The following is a 23,988-nucleotide window of genomic DNA, read 5'->3' on the forward strand; positions in this document are numbered from 1 at the left end:
TTTAGATTGTCAGCTGATTTAGTTTCAATACTTGTGTTAATTAAATTTTCAGATTTGATTTATTTGGTTTATTATTCCTGAACCATTATTACAACATGGAATATTTAGAATTATAAGTTTTTTCTGGAAATAATAGAGGATGTAAGCAATCTAAACTTATAACATAATTAAAGGAATTATGTAAACAGAATAAAAGAGTGACTGTTGATTATTGTGTTTTGTTTTCTATAGGTAACATTTTAAAAAAATTATTTGTTTTTTGGAAATGGATAGTTTCTTAAGTTTCTAAAAGATAAAGCTATCTATGAAATGTGTGCAGTTATATTTATGTGTTAAAGCGCTCACAGTAAGAAATAGATTATTTGTATGAATTATTTTTGCTAGAAATAATTCAATTTCTAGTGAAGTTATACGTAATTCTACAAAAAAAAATTTTTTTTTAACTCTATATAACATTTTTGTTTGTATTTTTTTGTTGAATTTAGTAAGCAATATATTTAAAATAAATTTTCTTTTATTTCTTTTTTTTAAATTTTTGCAGGAAATAAAATAAAAATAGAATACCAAAAAGAAAAATTTAATAACTTTATAATGTTATTACGTAATGAAGAATTTATTTTATTACAAGTGTTAGTGAAAGCACTATTTTCTATCAGAAATTAAGATCGATGAAACTTTTGGTGTATTAGTGACTACCAAAATAAGTACCTGCTTTTTCATCTTATAAAAGTTTAATAATTTTCTAAAAATGATAATAATTTGCGCATTTATTCCATAAGAACATGATGAACTAAAAATATTTGTTTTTTACTTTATGAAAGTATAAATAGATTTTTTTTATCTGGGATGTGGCAGGTTGAAAACATTTTGAATAAACGATAAAATGTTGATTTCTTGGTGTTTCATAGCCATTGCTAGCCATTCATTAAATAAAAATTAAGTGGCAAAGTATTTAAAATGCAATAAATAGATAAAATCTATGGTTTATATTAAGAATAATAGACCAAGTTTTCTATGTTGTCTAAAACTTTACTAATTAGACAATACTACAATACATTCAATCCTATGTCTTCTTTTCTTTTTATTATTAATAGGCTCAGTCAAAATATTGGATTGAGTGTTGAGTTAAATTGTGCAACATAAAGGTTATACTAAGGGATATACAGTGCTGGTTATACTATTTAGGTTGTACAATTTAACTTCTGTCTTTCTTAGTAAGTTGTAAATGAGGACATAAAGATATTTCCTGAAATGCTCCTTCTACTGTTAACATAATTTCTATTGAACTTTTCTAACGCTGTTTTAAACAGAAACTGTTAGATAACATAGCTTTTTCTAACTTTTTATCTAGTTAGAAAACCACTAAAATGTTTCTTAACAGTTCATTATTCATAAGCACAAAATGAAAAGGAACAAAACATCTTCTTTTTAAATATTTTTTTAATTGTGTATTCTAATCAGTTATTGCTTTATCTTATTGCTTTAAAATAAATTTTAGTGGTATTTATTTTTAGTGTGTTCACTGTGTTCCTGAAAATCATATAAAAACATTCACCACCCCATTATCTAGTGTTGACAGTGCTGTTGACTCATGGGATAGCTGTAACCAAAATCTAACTGCTGGTATTTCTCTAAACAAGACTAGCTTATATGGTAAACTTTTTCTATTTCAAATTTCTTTTTTTATGAAAAGAACTAATTTTTTTATGCATGTCAATCTTAAAAATGGTGCTCTATGCTCTGTATTTTAACTATAACTTTTTTCACAAGTAGCTGTTGAATGTCAAGTTATTTTAGATTGAAGAGTGGCTAAATTTTTATTGTTACAAATAATTTTTTATTAATTAATTTTTCAAATTTGTAATGTAAAAAAAACTTATTACTTATCTTTTAGGGATGCTGAAAAATAAATTTGGGTTCTATTTTTCATACAAATGAAGACCAAGGTTTATCCAATTAATTGAAAATTGAAATAATTGGACAACTTTTAAAAGTAGTTATAGCAATGTTTTTAGGTAACTTTCTTTCACACTAGGTAACACAGTTTAAAATTTAATAGCTATTTTTTTAAATATCCAATACAGTTGATGTGCCAATGTCATATGTATTATGCAATGTTGTCTCCGTTTTTCCTTCCTTCAGTCTTTTAACTATTTCAATATTTGGATGTAAATGGTAGAACAATCTATCTGTACTTTCCTATCATATTTGAAAACACTTCCTACTTCTGCAAAAACAGTGTGTGTATATTATCATAATATTTTAAAACTAAATTAAATTGGAAATGCATTGTTCTTCTTTTTAATACCTTGGGGGAAATTAAACTTATTCTTATATGGGTAAAATTAGTTTTCTCCACTTCCCTCTTTGAAACTAGACAGAACAAACCGGAGAGAAAAGAATTGTTTTTCTCTTTCCAAGGGCATAGCCTTTTTTACTCCTTTCAGAGACTCTGAAGGTAAAAACTTTTTCAAGACAAAAGATGAATGTTTTTTTGTTTTGTTGAGAAAACAGACAAAATGTAGTCCTTGATCGATCATGTTAATTGAAAAATTTTATTAACTGGTATATGGATAAACAGCACTACCATTCTTTTGTTTCATTTTACTATAATACATTAATTTATAAATTATTTATATATAACTGCAAGTCTAATCTTTTTTAATTTTTATGTAGATCATTCTAATAGTGATAGTAATATAACTGCTTCATATCGAAATTCAATTCAGCAGTCTGGTAGAAAAAGAAATGAAGATGAGCATTTTTGGGATCATAAAGTTCAGAGATCAAATAGCTATTCTGGCAGCCAGTCTGTGCCATCAGAAGGAGAAAAAGAGAGTTGGCACAATGTCTTAGAAGATTTGCAAACTTGTGGACAGTCAAGTTGGTTGCGTCAAATTGAGCAATCAATATTAGGTCTAGATGAGTGCAGTCTATCTCCTAAATCCCCTGATGATGAAAAAATGGATAACAGATCAAAAACTCCATCTGATACACTTTCAGAAAATAATTTACATGAATTAAACTCTAAAATTGAACAGTTAAATACAAGTATGAAAGATAAAAACAATTTCACAAGAGTTCAAGACCAAGGAAAATTTAAAGATTACTCATACAGACATAGCTTATGTGTTGATTCTACTAATTTTTACTGTCCTTCCTCATCTTTTTCTGCTCCATTGCCTATAGAAATCCACAAAGTGACTTTATTTAAAGATCAGATATATGAAGACTTTGGTTTTAGTTTGTCTGACAGTGAATATGAAAATGGAGTTTATATTAACAGTATTCGCCCTGGTGGACCTGCAGACTTAAGTGGATTAATCAAGCCTCTGGATAGAATTTTACAAGTAATTTACTTTTTCTTTTAATGTAACTATAAAAATTGCATAATATTAATTGTTCTTACAATAAGTTTTTTTTATATATGGATTGGAACATAAATATTTTTACCCACTGAAACTGAACTATGAACAATATTTAAGCATACCAACAAAAAGTAGTTTTTAATAATTTGAGAAAATCAATGCAGAAACTATTCTATGTTACAATGCAGAATGTCTTTTTTTTCCTTTGTCAATTTAGGATGATCAAAGCAAGTTTTTAGAAATGTTTTTTCACTTTTGCAATTATAATTTAAAATTTTTTGATACGTTATTAAGAGCTGATTTAATAAACGATTTTTTAACCAATGGATAAGCATGGTAAAAACATTTGTCATATCTTTTGAGTGGTATTTTCTTGCCTTTCCAGGTAATTTTTTTTTAAAGGAAGCTTTTATGAATCTGATTTTAAAAATAGTAAAACAAACATCCTTAACTTCATGCGTTTTAGCAGTTTTATTTTCTAAGAGGATTGTCCATTTTTTTTCCTGAGGAATTTTTAGCACATTTATTGGTTTACAATTATAATGACCAGTTCCATTGAACTAAAAATTAAGTTTTGTTTGTGTGAGTGCCTCCTCCAACAGTTTTCGTTAATATGAACAAACTAAGTAATTTATAATTTTGTATTCTCAGCTCCAAAGTTCTTTTATATTTTAGGCCATGTATAAATGAGTCATTTAGCTTAAAATCCATATTAAGCCATATGTAAAAATTTGACAAATGAGAAAAAAATTTCTTATATGAGTATTTGATTATTTGTGCTTGCAAAAGAATGTGACCGTAATTGTTTTATCCCTTGCACAGTGACGCTTTTTATTTAATGGGCAGGAGGAGTCCATATTGGACCCCTCTCGATGCTTTTAAAATATAACGGGCACTGATCTTCTCTACTATATGATGATAAAAAGATATTAAACCAATATTTGATCCAAAACTTTTTAATTTAGGCATAATTTTATACTTGAAGTAATCCTAAATTTAAATTTTCGATATTTTGCAAAGAGATACGGAATTATCCATCACATAGCAAACAGGAGTTTATTATGGAACCCACTTTAATTTATCCAATTTCTCCGGAAAAAACTTTTTTTTCGAGTAACTATTTTTTATTCTGAGAAATATCATTATGCATAGTAAATATTAAATTTGAGCAGACAGATAACAAAATAAAACAATTATTTCACATAAATTGCAAAATGGGATGAGTTATTTACCGTGCATAAATACAAAGCTCTTCATTTTGAAATATTTTTTGGCTCTAATGATATCTGTTAGAATAGTCACTCATGGCATATATTAGGATGGACAACAATTGAAAAATTATTTTTATTATGAAACTATGAATGAAGAATTGAAGTTGGGCTTACAATGGACCCACTTTGCCAGGCAAAAGTTAAAAATAGTCTTTAAACTAAATGCCTCAACTATTTTAAATCCAGTAAATGATTTTGAAAATATTGTATTTCTGTTGAAATTTTGTTGTCTTAACTTTAGTGTTAATATTTATCATATTAAAAACCACTTTTTATCATTTTAGGTAAATAACGTCAAAACATACAATGCTGGCCTGATTGTTCCTTTAATTGCCTCTTCTGGTGACAGAATTGAATTAGTTATAAGTCGTCAAGCATATGACAATGTATCATCATCAGAAAGTACACTAGGCAGAGCTAGTAACTTGAACGCTTGGCATGAAGAAGGTGGTGAAAAAGATGGCAGTTCATCTCCTTTGTCTGAAACAAAGACATATACTAAAACACTTTAATTTTTAGTCGAGCTAAATTAAATGTTTATAAAGTTGTACATTTTGTTGCAAAAACTAATTTTAATATGATACTGGTCTTGTATTGTTTTATGGTGCTACAATTGTGTTCATATTTCTGTATGTACTTTAAAAAAATAGTGTATATAAAGAGTGTGATGTTATAGTCAAAAGCAAATGCTTCATACCATAATATTTCTCAGGTTTTCCATATTTTTATAATATATATATAAATGTATCATGTTTGTTTGTTTTTAAATATATATTGTACAACAATGAACACTTGATTTTTGAATCTGCTTTTAAAAAAGTAATAAAGGAAGAAAAATGTTTAAAATTGTATAAATTTTTACTGTTGTATAAATCGGGTAATCGTGAATTTTGTGTCTATACTAATAAAATTAGGATATTTATTTTTATAAATAAATTAATACAAATTATGATTTGTTAAGATTTCTGAAATTAAAAACTTTTCATAATTTGTAATTAAGAGTGGCACAGAGTTTTTATGCACAATGAAATCTATGTTGTAATTTAAAAGTTGTTTGCTTTTGAAAAGTTAACATGTGTTTTAATTATGTTTGTGTTTATGTTAAAGTAAAAAATTATAGAATGTTTCATGAATAACTTGATAGTTTTTTTCTAACTCATTTATGAATTTTTAAATTTTTATTTAAAAAAAAAGGTTTATTGTCAAAACTTCTTCATTCATCAACTATGTATCCTGCTTTCACTAATTAATTTGCTTTACATTAAGTAGTAGTTGGAAATATATTCTTTGTAGATCTGATTATTCACAAAAAATGTGTCTAGTGTTATGTGAGACAGGTGATTATTAAAAAATTATATAAATTATTGAAAAAAAATGTTTTAAATTTATATAGCTTAAATTCAGATCTTTAAAATGATTATAACCAAAAAGCAAATTTTATTTAAAGATTTGAAGTTTGTTAAGATAGTTAGAAAGTCTATTTGAAAAAGTAAATGAAACTAAAATAAACAATATTTTATTTCGAAATTGGAAAAATGTAGTTGTGGAGAAATATTTTTACCAGAAGTATTAAGACAAAAATCTTAGCAACTGCTCAATGACTCTGGCACACATGTCGATAAATAAATGTTAGAAAAGAATACATAATAGCATTCATAATAATAATAATACAAAATAACTGTATAGAATATATAATAGCTTTCATTTGTTCTAATTCTGAAATGTCTTTCATAATTTTTTTTGTTTGTTAAAAAGTACTTTTTGAACGTCCATAAGTTTTATTGCATTTTCTGCAAAATATGAAATTCTGATTTTTTTCTGTATTTACTAATATTTATTCTTCAAATAATGTGATATGAGGACACTTTTCCCGGAAAAAAAAGTGCCCATTTATCTCAAAGTCGGGAAACAATTGTTTTCTAAAGCTACATCTAGCCAATAATTCGTAAGTAGTTTTTTTAAACTGTTTGCTAGTAAATTTGAAATAAAGAAATGCTTTGCAGCATATGTTGAATATTGAACTACCGATACAAGGGTATTTATTCATATATGTTTTGAATTTTTGTTAATTTCAAAGGGGTAAAAGAAAAGAAACTTTTTGATGATATTGAAATGTGTTATAGGATGCTGGCAAGAGGGGCCAATAAAAATTTATCCAAACAATACATTTCATTACAACAAAAAAAAGATTAAATAGTTTTGAAATTCTGATTAAAAATTGTCTTGTTTCTTAAACTTAAAATCAAAATGTAATCAATATTAAAAATGTAGTTTTTCTAAAAGAAGCATGAGATAAAATTTTTATGTCATTAAATTTATTTGTATGATTGAATTTAATTATTATATACATTTTAAATTTTAAGCTTTTTAAATTTTTATAATTTATGATTTGTGTGCTTGCACTGAATATTTAATCTTAAAACTTACCTTTTTAAGCTGAATTTTATTTTAAATTATGTAAAAGGAAATGAGAGTTTGTTTAATAAAGTTGCTATGAATATACTTATTTCTTCAGAACTGAATTAAAGTATATCTTACTGTTGCCTATTACTTTTAACAATAAATCCACTTTCTGCCAATTGTGCTATCCATTCAATCCACTGCCCATAAATCGAAGTTTACTATGAAATTAGTGATGGAACATTCTATACTTTACTTTTCAATATATCTGTGTATTAACTATAGATGAAGGATTTTCGAGTGATATTCTGCGAGTCATCTAAATTATGAGTTGAAAATTTTCTTATTTTGTACATACTAATTATCTATTGAATAAGGCAATGGTTACTGATATTTCATCAATCCAATTGGGTTTAGGATTAAAATGTAAAAGTTTTAAAATCATTTTCATTAGTTGCTGAATAATTGCAACTATCAGCAAATAATTTTAAATAATTTTGTTTGATTCTCTGACTGTATTGTAAAACTGCAAGTGATAATTTTATTCAAACCCTTTGAAGTTAAAAACTTAAGGCTTTTTTAAATACTTTAGATTTAAATAGCACTATTGGCAGAATAGAGGGCCAATTTTTCAATTAAATATCACTATCACTTGTGTATTGTCTGCTACATAATGAAATAATTGAAAAAATGTTTTTGTTATTCAATCATTAAATTGATAGATCTAAATAAAAAGGTTTACTTTAAAAAAGAAAAAGTAATGAACAATTGAATTTTCTGAAAGTTACACCATTTTATAAGCATGTGTCGAATAACAAGGCAAATCAAGAAAATATTAAGAAATAAGTGGGAAAGTTTTGTTTTGATACATTGTGCAGCTATATTACAAAAAATTGGAGGAAAACCTGCAACCTACTAGTTGAAACCTACCAGTTCAAGAAAGCCTACTAGTTTTAAGCATTATACTAACAAAATCAGTTACATAATTATATTAAACTTTTTTATACTTAAAGTCTTGTGATTTGTGTGAAAAATGCTAACTTAAAAACTTTAAGCTAAAAATTAAAAACTAGTACTTCATGATATATTCTAAAGTTCCAGTCTCGTAAATATAGTGTTCCAGTTTTTAGAGAAAAATTTGAACAAGCTTTAAAAATATGTGAGTGATAACTGTTTCCCAAATAGGGAGAGGAAAATTTTATTTATGTGTTTTAAAGGTTATCAAGAGTAATTACCCGAAGAAATTAAAGTTAAGTAAAACGAAATGTACAGCCCTTAAACTGTTAATGGAAAACACAACTGTGACTTACAAAAAAAAAAAAAAATTTCAAGCTAATTTATTGATCATGTAGTAAATTTTATAAAATTTTGGAATTATGTATAAAACAGAAATTTTCTTAAAACCAAATATAGATATAAATGATAAATAATGTAAGACTTTCTTGGAAAAGTATCTGATAACAGTGGGGGTGAATGACTTTTCTATTTTTTCTACAATTGTATCTTAAAGTAACAGTGTACTTATGATAGGCTTGACATAATGGCAATAAAATAGTCAATCTTGTTTTCAAATTGTTCAGCAGAGCGTTTTTGGTGAAACATACTGATTTCTTTAGGCAAAGAGATGTTTCTTTTTATTTTGCTGCTATCTGGGGGAACTTCCAGAAACTTGTATAGTACTTATCACTAACAATATTACGGAAAAGTTTAATATAAAAATATAGCCTGCTTGCTTTTTCATTTTGGCCCCAATTTTTTATAGCCTTTTCTTATAGAAAATTCTTCTTCTAGAATTTTTCTTATAGAAAAAAGATTTAAGGAATTTTTAAATTTCCTGTAATCGATTAAGCACAAAAATATCTCTGATGTTACAAAACTTTCAGATAGTTAAAATAAATTCGATTTTATTTTATTTTATAACCGTCGTTGAACAGCCGACCCAATTTTTGGGTTTACGACTGTTAATGTTCAACTCCGTAGCTTTGTAATTTTGAACCCAAACCAGAAGACAAGGAAACTCCTGGATCGAGTATTGGAAGAAATTTGCCTTCGTGGAGGACTTTTTGATTGAACTAACCCGCATTTGCGCTGCATGGAGAGGAGGACCACGAGAACCTCCCACGGTTAGCCTGACGGCAAGGGGACTCTAACCCATGATCCTTCTACCACTGAGGATATTTCACGTCAGCACTGTGGTCGATGCAAGCCGGATGCGGAATTCGTATCGACCAGCCATCATCGGGATGGAACCCCGGCTCACCTGATTGGAAGACGAACACACTATCCCCTGAGCCATCGCGGCTCAAATAAATTCGATTGTCGCTTGTTGTTTGGATAAATTCTGGTTACACAACAACTGGTGTTTCTTGTTTTTTCCTTGTGTTTCCTCTTTTTTCTCTCCCAATCTCTACTAATCTAATCTAGTTGTTTAGATATATTTAAATTTATAATTGTTTAAATATATAATTATATATATGTATATTTAACTTGAATATGTAATATCGTTTTTCTTTTAACCTTGAGTTTCTCTTAGTTAAGCCGCATCCGGATCGCAAATGTGCCATCATAACTGATACAGCATTACGAACGGACATGGTCTAGTCCATAACATGAATGCTGTATTGATTTATCAATTGAATCTTAATACAATTTGTCCATATGAGTAGGTTATTGTTTTGGAAACGGTTTTCTATTTGGGAGAATTGAAAAAATATTCTTAGTATACGTCAGGAGAAATCTGAATCAATTTGCAATGGTGGGCTGTTATGTAGAGCAGAAGCGGCATAACAAATAGCTTGTTAATGATGTATTTAATACTTTCTCATTAAATTTTTTTCCCATGTGTTCAATTAATGCGTATACAAAAAGTTTAAGAGAAGGACTTCAGGATTTTGTGGCCAGCCACACTTTTTTCTAAAGTCATATTTTTACATCCAACTTACAGGTCTATCCTGTTCAGTTCTATCTTTAGAAGTTTCTGGAATTTCTCTTTGATAACAGCACAGAAACATCTTATTCATTCCTACATAAAAATAGTGGTGTTTTTAACAAGAAAAAAAACACCAGGTAGTAAAGAAAACAACCTCTTGTCATTTTTTTTAAGCGTAGTACTATTAATTTTATTAAAAAAATATCATTTATAAGTTTAAAAAAAAAAGCTCTAGGTAATTATAGTAACCGCAGAGCAAAATGTTTCATATCTTTCATCGCATAAATCTGAGGGAAACAAAAGCTGCATTACAAAATTTTAATCCCTCTCTAAAAAAATTTACTTCTTCGCAACATTTCTAGAGCATTCTATTCTTTCTCTCCCTCCATTAGACTTAGTATTGCTAAAGAATTAAGTGCAATAGAGGCAGAGGTCATCTCACAACATTTTGGTAAAAGGTCTAAGAAGCTGAAACCGATAAAATAAAATATCAATTACTAATGCCTTAGCGGGTGTTATTTGTAGTAAGTAACGTATCTACAATTTCTAGTTAGTAAACAAGGAAAAGAAAAAAAATGAATTTTGTGATTTTTTAAAACTGGAATGAAAACAAATAGGGAGGGTAAAAGACTTATTATTGATTTTATAAAAGATAATGTTTTGAAACTAAAATATTGTAAAGAAACGGAGAGCTAAGGAAAAATTTAATAGTGTACCACCAATCCGAAACTGAAGCTGCACGTTTCTGAGTTATTTTGTAAGAAATTTAAGGTTTTTGTGAGATTATTTGACACTTAAACAAAATAAGTTGATATTAAATAGAACTTTCTGATTTTTATCAATAATTTAGGTTTACAAAAAGTAGTTAAATGCAATAGAATCAGTGATAATCTCAACGACAATCAGGTAAAAATTTTAAGATATGGAAACCGATAAAATAGAAATTTATCGATAAATATTGCGTTAGCGGGAGGTTATCGGTAACGTAAATATTTAAGCTTCGTATAAATTAATTACTTTTTTTTTCGTGCATGCGTGCTCTATTGACGATTAGCTCTGTGTACTGTACGCACCTCTAACCTAACTAATGCAGGGACGAGGCAGCATTCTCCAGTATTAACAAAAGTTATTGATGGCTCTTTAAAGATATGAGTTTTTAAGTTTTCAAGTTAAAAATGACATATATTTTACTGATGTTTATATTTTATTAATAAGAAAGGAACATATTGAATGATCCTTTTTTAGTGAATAGTTAAGTATATTACCTTTAATGAAAAAATTAATGGAATACCGGTAAAACTATTTTTGAATATAATATCTAATTAATTTGAATAAATTAAAACGTCATTTCATCGAGTATTTTTAGAGCAGATATTTTTTTTTTTTAAAAAATAAGATGTTCTAAAAAAAATATTTTTCTCAATTGAAATTTGTAGTAAATATTTTTTCAGTCTTTAAAATGTGGATCTTGGATAAAAATGAAAATACACATTGACTAATCATTGATAAAATATTTGCCTAACAGCCTAAATTATTGTCTCGTCTCATGTAAAAATTTTAAAACGTTTCAATTCTTTCGGATGCCTAATATAAAGAAAACACCAGGCAACAAATTTAAAAAGGTAACAGAGTTTAAAGATTAAATGGGGCTACAGAGATTAATATTGTTAATTTCCGACTTGTCAACTTTTGATGTGATTTAATCAACTTCAATGTACTGAACTAGAAAGTCAGAAAGAATCAAAATTGACAATTTTTCTTTTTTTTTTTCTTTCTAATGCGTACGCATTAGTTACAAAAGTGCATTACATATTTTAAAGAAATTACTTACTTAAAAAAAAGATATCAAACTGAATAACTTTCGTTCTAATAATCATATTTTCACGTTCCAAATGCCAATCTCAGTGGTTCAAAATGTTGATCTCAAATACGCCAATAAATTAGTCCTAACTATTAATTAGGCAAATAAGTTAGACACAAAAATGTACTTTCTCTGAATAAAAATACTTTTCTTCCCAGATATTTGGATTTTTGATTATCAAAATATGGTCCCAATAGTTTAGTCAAAAGAGCGGTCAATTAAAACTACACATTTTAAAGTATAAAATAATATGAAAATGTATGCATCCTACAAATCCTACAGATTCCTATTTAATAACAGTCAGGACAGTTTAATTTCTTGTATGGAATTATTTTTAGATAAATGAATAAGTGTGCAACAAGTTATCAATTCGCTTAAAAACCTCTAGAGATATTTGAAATAAGCAAAAAGTAAAATGTAGTGGTTCAAACTTTCGACTTCTCTTTGAACTTAACTATTAGGACCATATTTTCTTGATTACATACTAGATTACATATTTTCTAGTTATGATGTGGCATTAGAATAATATGATGTAGAAACTTCACTTTTTAAACCGTTGCTGTCGTATCAAATGCATACATAGTTGTCATATTAGTCGAAATTAGTTTTTGTTTAACGAAAAAAAAATAACTTACATATTTTAAAAGTTGCTGAACTTTTTTAAAAATTTTAAGTTTGTTGACATTACCCCCCTTGCCGAAAATAATCAAAATCACTGCCTTATTCTCGATTTTTTTCACATTTTTATGAGCCCAGATAATGCCCCTTTGGAGTAAGCTTTTAAATATTAAAAATTTAGAATACAAACGATTTTCATCTTAACAAAACTGTGGCATTTCTCCATATTGACGTTTTGCGCCATTTTCAGAATAAGTATAGAGAACGGTGGCTTTAGATAGGCTAAACTTGACCTCACAATCATGAGTAACAGTTGCAAACTTATAGCAGTTTTAACAATTGTATATTATTCGCAAAAAAAGCATCTACATATGATGACGGAGCCTTCGAAAAAGAGCCTTGAAGGGAAATACGCTATTACGCCGAAAGCACATTTTGTAAAATATCATTTTGAATTTTATACATATCCAAATCCTTTGGACTTAAGAGAACAGTATTTTCTTTACAGTGGAGGCTGAAAAGCAGACATATAAATGGAACTGTAAAATTCATTTTTTAGTCACGCGGTAGTTGCTTCTAGTCTGAGTTAATAAAAGCTAAATCACGAATTATTCGCGATTATTCCATCAAATAATAATACAAATTTTGAATCTAATTGCATCCATCAATTTAAAAGTTTAATCGATTAACATATTTTGCTAACAGTACATACAACTATTTGTCTTTTCTTAATTTCAATTATTATAGAATTATTTCGGTAAAATTTTTCAAGAAAAGTACTTATTTTTTTAGAAAAAATCTTTTTATCCACCGTCCTCATGGATCAAGTGTGTAGGTGTATTGATCTGTAAGATATAATTTTTCTATGTACCATTTTTATTTCAAAGATGAATTAAAAAATTTGGAATTTTTTTTAATATGCTTATAACATAAAAAGGATACAATTTTGCAGATTTTAATTTATCTGAAAATTTCAAATTTATGAATTTAATCTAAAAACAAACAATAATAGAATGGATAAGGATAATTTAAATTAATAATCACAATCAAATAATAATTTTAATAATTACTATATTAATAATAATAGTTACATTTTAAACTCTAATTTAATTGCCTGTGTCTTAGAAAAAAGATATCAATACGCGTACGGAAATGTTTGCCCTCACATGAGTCAAATTATTTTCATAAAATGTAAGGTTAAGGTTTCATGTTTTTATGCATTATTTTTCACTTCAAAAACTTTGTTAAAGAGGGGAAAAATACAATTTAAAAGATTTTTATTACTAATTAAAATTAAAAAAGAGAAAAATAATTGATATAAGACTTTGTCCGAAACATTTAATATTAGACAATAGTAGTATTAACTAATAAAATATTAACCTTTTTACTTTTATTCACTAAATGTTTGCAAAATGATAATTTTTTTAAAGTGTTAGATAGTATTTAACTTTGCTAAATTTAAATCGACGATGATTCAGTTTTTTTTTTTATTTGTCTGAAATATTAGGGGAGAGGGACTTCTTGAGTTTTCTAATTATAGAGGGCATATAACTACCATAACACATACCGGCTAAGATGCACGTGCCGTTCTGTTGAATCCCTAAAGATTAAATCTTAAACAGTAAACCATAATTCTTTGTAATTATTATTTTTATAGTATGAACCCACCAGCGTTACTTTTGCAATTTTAAAATTTTCTATTTTATTTATTATTATTATTATCAATATGCTTCGACAGTGTTATTTTATTTCAAAAACTGCATGCACGCTCAGAATTCATAACCTCAATCTATTTGATAAATAATTTTATAATAATTAGAATGGAGTATAGATAAATAGATATGCGCACTGATACCATAATCTATTAATAAAATGAAACTTTATGTATAAGGATATAGTTAGATGTTACGGTAGATTAGAAGCTACAATATAAAGAGTCCGTGGCAAGCAGAAAAGTCAGAAGGGAGAGAGACAGTGAGATAAACGCTGAATTGCTCATAAAAATTACTTTCATAATCCTAATTCTTAAAAAAAGAAGAAAAAAAGCAATAATAATTACCTTATCATTGACGTGTAGAGGGGGAATGAAACGGGCTAAAGTCTCCACACATTCCTGGTGGTGTGTAGATATCTCTTTCTTTTAAGCTTTTCCAGGAAAACTATCTAGAAGGTGGGGCTCTCTTTTTTTCTTTCTTCTCAGTTTATTCCAAGAAAAGTGCCTGCATAAGGTTCATGGGACGTATTTCTTGAAGGAAAAATAAACATAATTTTAAAACTTTTTTTTCTCTTTTTTTTCCTTTCTATTTTGAATACCCAATACCCAAGATAACCATTTTCATAAAACACAAGACTGCAATTGATGCATGAATTTATCACAAAATTGTAAGTAACTAAAGGAGATTTGTGATTTGCTTATTTTTTCTGACAAAGGGAGAGAGAGAGTTCATATATATATATATATATATATATATATATATATATTGGAGTATACGCTTGTTATAGATTTTACGAACGCCTGAAAGTCAATTTTGGTTGAGAGGTTCCTTTCGGTTTTGAATTTGTCGTTCGTTTTTTCTTATTTATGTTCAGTTGAAAATATTGCTGCAAGAAAAATATTTATTTCATTTATAAAGGTTTATTTTTAATGATCTAAGTTTATAAGACAATTTTCAAAGGTCAACTGAAATTTAAAAATTTATGAAGGAGAGGTTTATCTTAGAAGCTAAAATGTTTGAGATTAAAATATTAATTTTTAAATTTAAATGTGTAAACATAACGCTTATGAAGTTGTTTGAAACACAAACCAATTTACTTTTTAATTATTTTTAATAAATAATATAATATTTTAACTATAGAGAAAGAGTTTTGAGCATAAATCTGCGCAGAAATATTTTCACTACAACCTTCATTTTTCGGTCTTGAACTCAACTGTAAAATGTGCAATGTTAAGTTATTTCATCGTTGGCAAATGACCCTTCAGAACGAAATATGATGGAGATATAGATATGACCCTTCAGAACGAAATATCAATGATTTCGATTACATCTTGAATCATTATTTACAAGGATTTTCATGAGAAGATTAATTTTGAAACACGCCGTCTCAACTGAGGTTACATTAGATAATTTTTTTTCTTCCCCGAGACAAGTTTTTGAAGGTTGGGATTTCCCTTTAGGGCTCTGCGTCACTACTTTCGCTGGCACTTGCGTCAAAGCTTTTTCCACAATTTAAGGTTATTTATAATATTAAAAAACAAGACGAAAGAAAGGAATGATACACTTTCTAGAAATTTAGTATATCATGCGTACAAACGCATGTCTAGAAATAAGCAATAAAAATATAATAAATGTCTTATTCTGTTTGTAAACATGTTTCTAATATTATAGTTTAAATTGTAAACGACTTTATATTTTCGCATGCCACTCATTTACATTTTGGAATTTAGTATCTGATTTCGATATGTATTCTAAATTATTTATATTATTGTTAATATTGATTAAAATTTCTAACATTTTAATACTGTCCCATAAATTAAATAAAAAGAACTGAACATACAACTGTTTCGATAGCATAAGCAAGCATTATTACCAGTGCCAAGACACAATAAACGAAATATAAATATATTATAGAATTTATCGAGTTATGACGTTATTTTAAACTATTACATTATTATTGTCCCAGAGTGGACTGATCGTGAAGACACGGTTCCCAATAGAACATCGATGTCAAGCATCACTGACTTCGGTCAGTAAGCGGGTGGGTGACCACTTTGATCAACCTGCGTAGGGACCGAGGGTGCGTGGTATCTGTCCTTATTAAACTGTTCTACCTTAAAGTGCTCGCCTTCACGCGTAGGTCATCGGGCTACCAAAGCAGGGGAGCCATCCCCTCTGCAGAGGATCAAAATTGCGATGGCATGTCTTCGAACCATCCTCAGGGATGTTTCCCAGACCATTGCCAATAGCCCATTGCGCAGCTTTAGTGCCACGTAAATACAGTGCCTACCTACCAACATTAATATTGATTCAAATTTCTAACATTTTAATACAGTCGCATTTATTTTAGTTTTATTTCTTTATGACTGGTAAATGAAAAGAGCTGATTACATATAACTGTTTCGGTATTATAAACAAGTATCATTACTAGTGCCACGTCAGAATAAAAAGAAATATAAATGTATTCTAGGATTAATCGAGTTACAACGACAAGTTTTTGCAGGAGGGGGGGGGGAATCGACTAATTGGATAGTTTATATATTCAGTCGTTGTGATGCCACTAAAGGCATTATATATTTCCTAAGCCTTTATAATTTCTTTAATTTCTTAAACTTATTTTTTAATCACTCTTAATCGAATTTTAATTGAATTAAATCAATTATTTAATTTTTATTACATTTTGTAAAGAGCGAATATTAAATATATAATTCTTTTCTTATCGATCAATGTAACGGCTAACTTTTTATTTCAATACTAATGTAGACACATTAATTCATTAAATCGAAAAAAAATCTATTTATAACTCTTTATCCTGTATTTCTTACCACAAATATGTTTCAGTTACATGGTTATACTAATCAGGGGCGTACGCAGAATTTTTTCAAGGGGGGTGTTCATAATTTTCTGAAACTACTAAAAGAAATTCGAGTATGTAATAAAGCACTATTATTTCCCTAATTTAGACAGCTGGACAATTTTGACTTTTTGACAACATTTAACCAACATTGTTTAGTTAAATTTTGATTTGATTTTTTAAGTTTAAGAACAGCATGTAATATCTTCTGAAAAAAGTCCAATGTCATATGGGTGGGAAGTAACACTTTGAGGGCCACTTTCACATTCATCAGATTTTGTTATGCTAGAAACGTTTTCTTCAACGGAAGTATCACATTTCTGTACAGCAGAAAAACTTACATTGGTACTAGATGCTGTCACCTCACCAATTTCAGGTCGTGATTTTTTCTCAAAGTAGTTAAAAATTGTTAAATTCTTGCCTTCTGACATCCTAAAAATCCAAGAACAGCAAATATATATCACGTGATTTTGGTTTCAAAAGTACATGTAACATGTACAAGTAAATGTTTTTTCTGTATTTTGAGAAATACCATGAGAAAAAAAAGTAGGCATAAGGCACATAAAAATATATAGTCTTACAAAATAATAGCTTGCATAATTTCTACTAAAGTTTTTATTTTTGCCATTTTGTCTGAGCTCAACGGTGGTGTTTAAACCCCTAAACCCCTCCCTTGCGTACGCCACTGATACTAATTCTCACCGTCTTGTTAGCTACTCGCAATCTCCAAAGATTTTTCAAACCTAATATTGATTATAGGGGGTTGGCTTTACTTTTGGCAGTGTTATTTTTTGATAAATCGCCAACCATGGATATCTTTCCATGCTTCTGACTATTCGTCTGGAACAATTTAATCACTTTTTAATTTGGCTTTCGATTAGGCTGGTCATGGGGGATTTATCTCCCATAGCGTGTCCTCATTATTATTATTATGCAAAATTTAATATTTAACTTAGAAAGTCTTAATAAAATATAATTTGTATCTCGAGCTCTACAAATATTAAATAAAAGTGTTATAATAATTATGATCCAGTTTTCATCTTCAACTGTTATTTTCACTATCCTGTTTTCATCACAATTTTCAATTAGTCAATTATACCATACGTCTCCAACCACACCTAATTTTGTCATCATAGTCGTCAATGTGAAGTTATTGCAGGAAAAACTGACTAATATATAAACTATCCAATTAGTCAATTTCCCCCCAGCAAAAACCTCATTTTGTGACTTGATTAATTCTGTAGCATCTTTATTATTGCTTTTTATGCCATGTTTTGGCATTGATGATTATTTGCGGATTCGAATCCTGCTCAGGGTATAGATGTTTGCTTCTCTCTCCGTGTTCTATGTTCTTTCCTCTTTGTGTGGATGTGTGAATGCGACCTATCCTATAAGCGGGTTTGTGGTTGTGTGACGTGGGCGAAGCTGCTCCACCGCCGTGGCTTCGCCACACGTGCCCACTGGGTACCGAGAAGAGAGCAGCAGTTTTGGCATTTCTGTGGCCAATGGGACAAACCCCAAGTGCCCGCCATTAAAAAAAAAAAAATTATTTGCGCTGATTACGTTGTTTTCTGCTTTATTTATTCAAACATAGAAGATAATCTTTTCTTTTAAAGATTACTTTTTATGATTAAGCCTTAAAATTATGCTTTGTGATTACGTATTTGAAACTTATTTTTGCAATAAAAATTAAAATGTGTACATTTAACACTAGATTGCCCAAGGAAGTCAATTTTGACTGCTTTTTAACAGCTTTTTCATTTGCAAAAACTATACAAATAATAATGCATAAATTATTTTTCTCCCAAGTGAAGTAAATTTTTTTATTGTTAATATTTACTAATATCTTGTTATATAACTGTAAATAATGCAAAAAATATTAAAAATTAATTAAGCAAATTTATTTGCACATTAGTTATTCTTTCACAATACAGTCATTTTAACTGTATATACTAAGGTAGGTATATACTAAGTTATAACAATATAGGTAAACACTAAGTTTCAGTCCTTCTAGTGTTGAATAAAATATATCAAATGGAAATAATCACATCAAAATCGTTTTACAGCTCTTTCAGTTATCAGGGTAAAAAATTTGCATTTCCTCTATAGTCTTATTATATGAAGAGAGGGAAGTAACACGGACAGTATTTTAAAAAGAGAATACATCTTAAATAATAATAATAAAAAAATACATCTTAAGAACTCTTCAAGCTTATTAATTTTAACATTTCTTGATCAAAATTAGTATAAGTTTTATCAATCGCATTGAGGAAAAAAATAGTCGTTATCAACAATTATTTTGCCTAGCAAATAGAACAAAAAAAAAAGAAAAAGAAAAAAAGGATATTTTTCTGAAACTGTAACTTATGAAAAACTGACTAAATTTATAAACTATCCAATTTGTTGATTTTTTCCACCTGCAAAAATTTAATTTTATAACTTCATTAATTATGTAGTATCTTTATACCGCTTTTTATGCTATGTTTTGGTATAGTGATGATTTATAGTAGTATTTTCCATTTATTCTGATTACGTTGTTTTCTGCTTTATTTATTCTGGTTGGTTGGTTGGTTCTAATGCCACTTGCCACACGTGCAAGCCTGCTTGGTGAAACCGAGCAAATTTAAGGCAGAGTGTGCGATTTTTGTTTATCAGTGGCGCCATCTATGGCCAAGAATTCGACTTCTGCCACATCATACACCTGTTTACAAGGCGGACCCATTCATACATCCATTCATTCATCCACAAATCGTAATTTTGACCTGAATCAAAGAATGATCGATCTCCAATCCAGTACCCCCAGAGGTATTGATTTGTTATGGGAACACGGAGGACTTCGCTACTCGACAGAATTTTAACGTGCATCAGTCACCAACTACACGGGGAGTCTTCGGCCGGCGGGGTTCGAACCCACGAACTCTCGGACATGGGCCCAGAGCCCTACCGACTAGGCTATCCCGGCCTTTTTTTTAAAAAAAATTCTAGCAACGATGATAATTTTGTTTTATGATTACTTTTTATTATTATGCCTTAAAATATTGTTTTACAAACTTTCAAATACGTTAGTATTTGGAACTTATTTTTGCAATAAAAATTAAAAATGCGTAAATTTTTGTGAAATGTATCAAATGGAAATAATCGCATCAAAGCCGTTTTACAGCTCTCTCAGATATCAGTGCTTGCTAGAAATTTGCATTTCTTCTATAGTCTTATCATAAAAGATTAGATTACTGGCAGTATTTTAAAAAAACAAAAACAATTCATTTTAAAAACTCTTCAAGTCTATTAATTTTAATATTTTTCCATCAAAAACAGTGAAGTTTTATCAATCGCGTAGGGAATAAAAAAAGTCTTTCTCAACAATTATTTCACCTAGCAAATAGAACAATAAAAAAGGATATTTTCATGAAACTGAAAGCGAAACATTATTATGTGATTGATGATAGTCAAACCCTCCTTTCCAGAAATGTATTTTGTAGCTAAAAATAGCTCAGATCAGTTTCCGATATGTTCGTGTACCTTGAGGAAAAGCTAAAGTTACGTATTACTCACTTTTATCATTTTTTTTCTTTTACCAGCGTGACTGAACGATTAGATTAAGTAGCTAAACATTTCTTTTTATCAGTTCAGCTTTTCCGTAAACATTCCGTACAAAACCGCTGAATAGATTAAACTTGACACTCATGCCCTCTCGACTTTACTTTTTAACTTGTAATCACTTATTCTCAGTAATAATATTTGATTAGAAACTAATTGAAGTGGAACAACTATGTCAGTTATTTTCAAGAATAAGAGTTCAGGTTTGTCCTTATGATGTTATTGAATTATAAATCAGAATTGAATAGCATTTGCGTTTTCAATCTTGTCTTGATTTATCGAACATAAATTAAATAATAAAGTGTTATTCTGAATACGATATTGGATAGCTTTGTTTGAACAAATACAAACTTATCGATTGAAATTGGAGAACATTATTCTTCTGCAGTTTTATTCCTAAATCCTACCATTTGAATACATATAATAAATAAATGATGAAATACTTTTGTATTTTATCATTCTTATCATTATTTTATCATTCTTTAAAAGTAATGAAGTGAGGAATTTGTATAATGATAACGATAAAAATGCTTTTTTTTTTATTTTTTATTTTTTTTTTTAATGAGATTAGGACACATAATACATAAGCACGTAGTTGTTAAATTATAAAGAATTTTACATAATTTTTAAAATTAAATACCGTTAAGCTGAAAGTTGAAATGTTAGATATTGTTAGTGAAACAAACATGAGATAAAATTAGGCAAAGTGTTTATATTTCATTTTCACTGCGGCAGCAATTTAAAATAAAAAGAATACTTTTTACAGTTACTTTCAATTTACAGTTTTATGGGTTTCCATAGTTTTTATTTATATGCGAGATTCTAATTATAAGAGGATCTTTAATGGTTAGTTAAGAGATATTAAAGTAATCTATTAAAATTATCATAATTCCAATTAATTTTTTCCTATATTAGTAGATTAGTTAATTTAAAGAATGAATAAACAATTGCAAGGTAATACAGTTCAAAATTTTCAACCATATTTTCAGTCGTCATCTGAGTGGTATCAAATAATCTTTCGTTCGAATTTATTTTAAAAAATAAATGCATAATTTTCATGTTTTTTAGCTTCCTAAGTTAGGTTCCTATGTTAGAAAAAGAAGATTTCTAAGTTATCAGAATTCTAAGTTAGAAAAAGAAGTTTGAAAACTTACTTTATAAATAAATAATTTTTTTATGCATAAAGATTTTTTGAAATTGTGCCACCAAATGATTTTTGTTAAACAGAAATAATTGACACCGGAAATCATCGTTAAACAAATGAACAAAAAGCGAAAATAATAAATAAATAATAAGCAGGATACTCACAAATAATTTCACTTTCCTGCTACGATATTGAATAATTTTACTCGTAGCTGTTGAATAATTTTTCAAAGCACATCTAAAATAATAGTTGATAAAAATTTTACTATCACATAATAATACTTTTTCTTCGAAAATACTAAACAGCGTGAAAAGAAAAACGTTATTATTTATTCAGATATTTAAAAATTTTAAGTATTTCACAAATGTCATCTTTCTGATATCTAAATAATTATTATTTTTGCTACATTATTAAACATTATTTTTTCTATGAACGAATATGATGTGCTTATTTTAGATTATTTTTTATTTCTGCGATTTAGTAAAAGATCAACCAATGTAATATTTCTAAATTATTAATATGTAATTTGATGTTTAAATTTCTTGATAAAATGTTGCAGTCTAAAATTCGTGTGTCTTTCGTTTAGCGGAAACAATTTCCTGTCCATTCGTTTCGATATTAGCGAGGTCACGAAATATGAATTCAACCAAAAATATTAGAAGTAATCAATAAATAACGTGAATGAGTTGCTATCTTTTAAGTATTATAGCCCATTTTCCTTATTCTTTTTGTTTATAAATCAAGTGAATTCTTCTGATATTATTATTTTTTTATTGTAATTTATTCCAAATATTGGAGTCACAAAACAGTAGATTATGAAAGCATAACGCAGCGAAGAGTTAATAAAACTCTTGAAATTGGTATAATGGTGTAAATTACAGGATTTGGCTTAAAAATCAATTTAAAATAGTAAATCGGTAATCATATTTTTTGCTACATCATATTTTAATATCAAAAACTAGTAATCATATTTTTTGCTACATCATATTTTAATATCAAAAAATAGTAATCATATTTTTTGCTATTACTGCATTTTTGTTTAGCTAATCATCGATTCACTAAAAAATTCTGCTTGTCCTTGTGTGATGAAGGAAATTTCATTCTACGCAGGTCTGGATAGCGTCTTTATTATTATTACTATTTATTTTGAAATTGAATGAGAAACATTTCGGCTATAAGGTAGGTTTATAAATAACTTGGTAATGTCACGAAATGGGGGAACAAATCAAGCGTTGTCTATAAAGCTTGAATTATTTTACTATATATTATTAATAATAATAAATTGCCAGATTTATAAAAATAATTTGGTCATTGTCATAACATTTTTAAAATTTCCAAAACATTTATTAAATAAATTTTAGCTCCGTTTTTTGGTTCACATTTAAGAAAAACGAAAATAATTATTGAGTAAGTATTCACCTTCATTGCCCTAGTTTTTCGCGATGCAACTTAGACCTATTAATCGGAATTATGAGAAATTTAAATGATGGTTTTTTTTCTTTGTAAAAAAATATATTTCCAAGATTTTTGCATATTTTTAATTCCTGGAATATTTTTTGGGGGAAATTATGAGACTTCTGTTTATAAAGGGGAAAATACCAGAAAAGACTCTTAAATGAGTGAAATAATTTAAAATTAATTTATTATAGATTGACTGAATTTGTGTAATTGATATAATAATATTGGAGCTTTTACTTTGCGTTTATCTAACAGTAAATAAGTAAATAAAATAAACTTAACTATATCACTTTTTTAAAATGAATGTGGCGAATTCAAGAAAACAATTTATCTCCGATTTTTGTTTTTGTTTTTTTGTTTTGCTTTGTTTCAAAGAATACGTAGTTGTAATTTTAAATAATAAATAAGAGTCTAGATTATCAAATAAGATTAAAAAAAAACTATTATCAAATAAGATAAAAATTCTATTAGCATAAAGTTGATGTCCTGTTAGTGGCATGGATAGAGGGGGAAAGAGGTGACATCTTGTCTCCGGACACAGTGTTGAAGGAGCCCAAATTAAAGTTACATGATTACAAAAAATGAACCATACATTATGTTTCACACAATACTCACGTAATTTTTTTTCTTTTCCGTTTGGGTTTTTAGACTCATTCTGTTTAAGTGGACATTTTTCTGAACAAATTTGAACTCAAAGAGTTCGGGTCAATCACCAAGTTCATACGCAATTTTGTTTCGAAATTTTTGACACTTTTTTTTCCTGGCAGTTAGTT

The 23,988-nt window shown here is 28.0% G+C and overlaps 1 protein-coding gene and 1 long non-coding RNA gene across 3 annotated transcripts in view; one reads left to right on the forward strand and one right to left on the reverse strand.

The window, feature by feature from the left end:
* Positions 1–5,458, forward strand: part of LOC107456641 (glutamate receptor-interacting protein 1) — a 56,923-nt gene extending 51,465 nt beyond the window's left edge. For both annotated transcript variants that reach the window (XM_016074550.3, XM_043049963.2), the window contains exons 17-19: positions 1,515–1,653; positions 2,677–3,350; positions 4,924–5,458. In XM_016074550.3, coding sequence (XP_015930036.1) covers positions 1,515–1,653; positions 2,677–3,350; positions 4,924–5,151 — 1,041 coding nt within the window. In that variant the 3' untranslated portion in view covers positions 5,152–5,458. The remainder of the gene's footprint in view (positions 1–1,514; positions 1,654–2,676; positions 3,351–4,923) is intronic.
* On the reverse strand, positions 2,533–23,970 carry LOC107456644 (uncharacterized). Its single transcript, XR_001585737.3, has 5 exons — positions 23,831–23,970; positions 21,922–21,994; positions 14,507–14,692; positions 4,945–5,119; positions 2,533–2,949 (listed from the first exon to the last, which is right to left on the reverse strand). It is a non-coding gene; the product is annotated as an uncharacterized lncRNA (long non-coding RNA).
* Between the last annotated feature and the right edge of the window lie 18 nt (positions 23,971–23,988).

This window comes from Parasteatoda tepidariorum, chromosome X1, assembly GCF_043381705.1.
Source record: "Parasteatoda tepidariorum isolate YZ-2023 chromosome X1, CAS_Ptep_4.0, whole genome shotgun sequence".
Taxonomy (NCBI): Eukaryota; Metazoa; Arthropoda; class Arachnida; order Araneae; family Theridiidae; genus Parasteatoda; species Parasteatoda tepidariorum.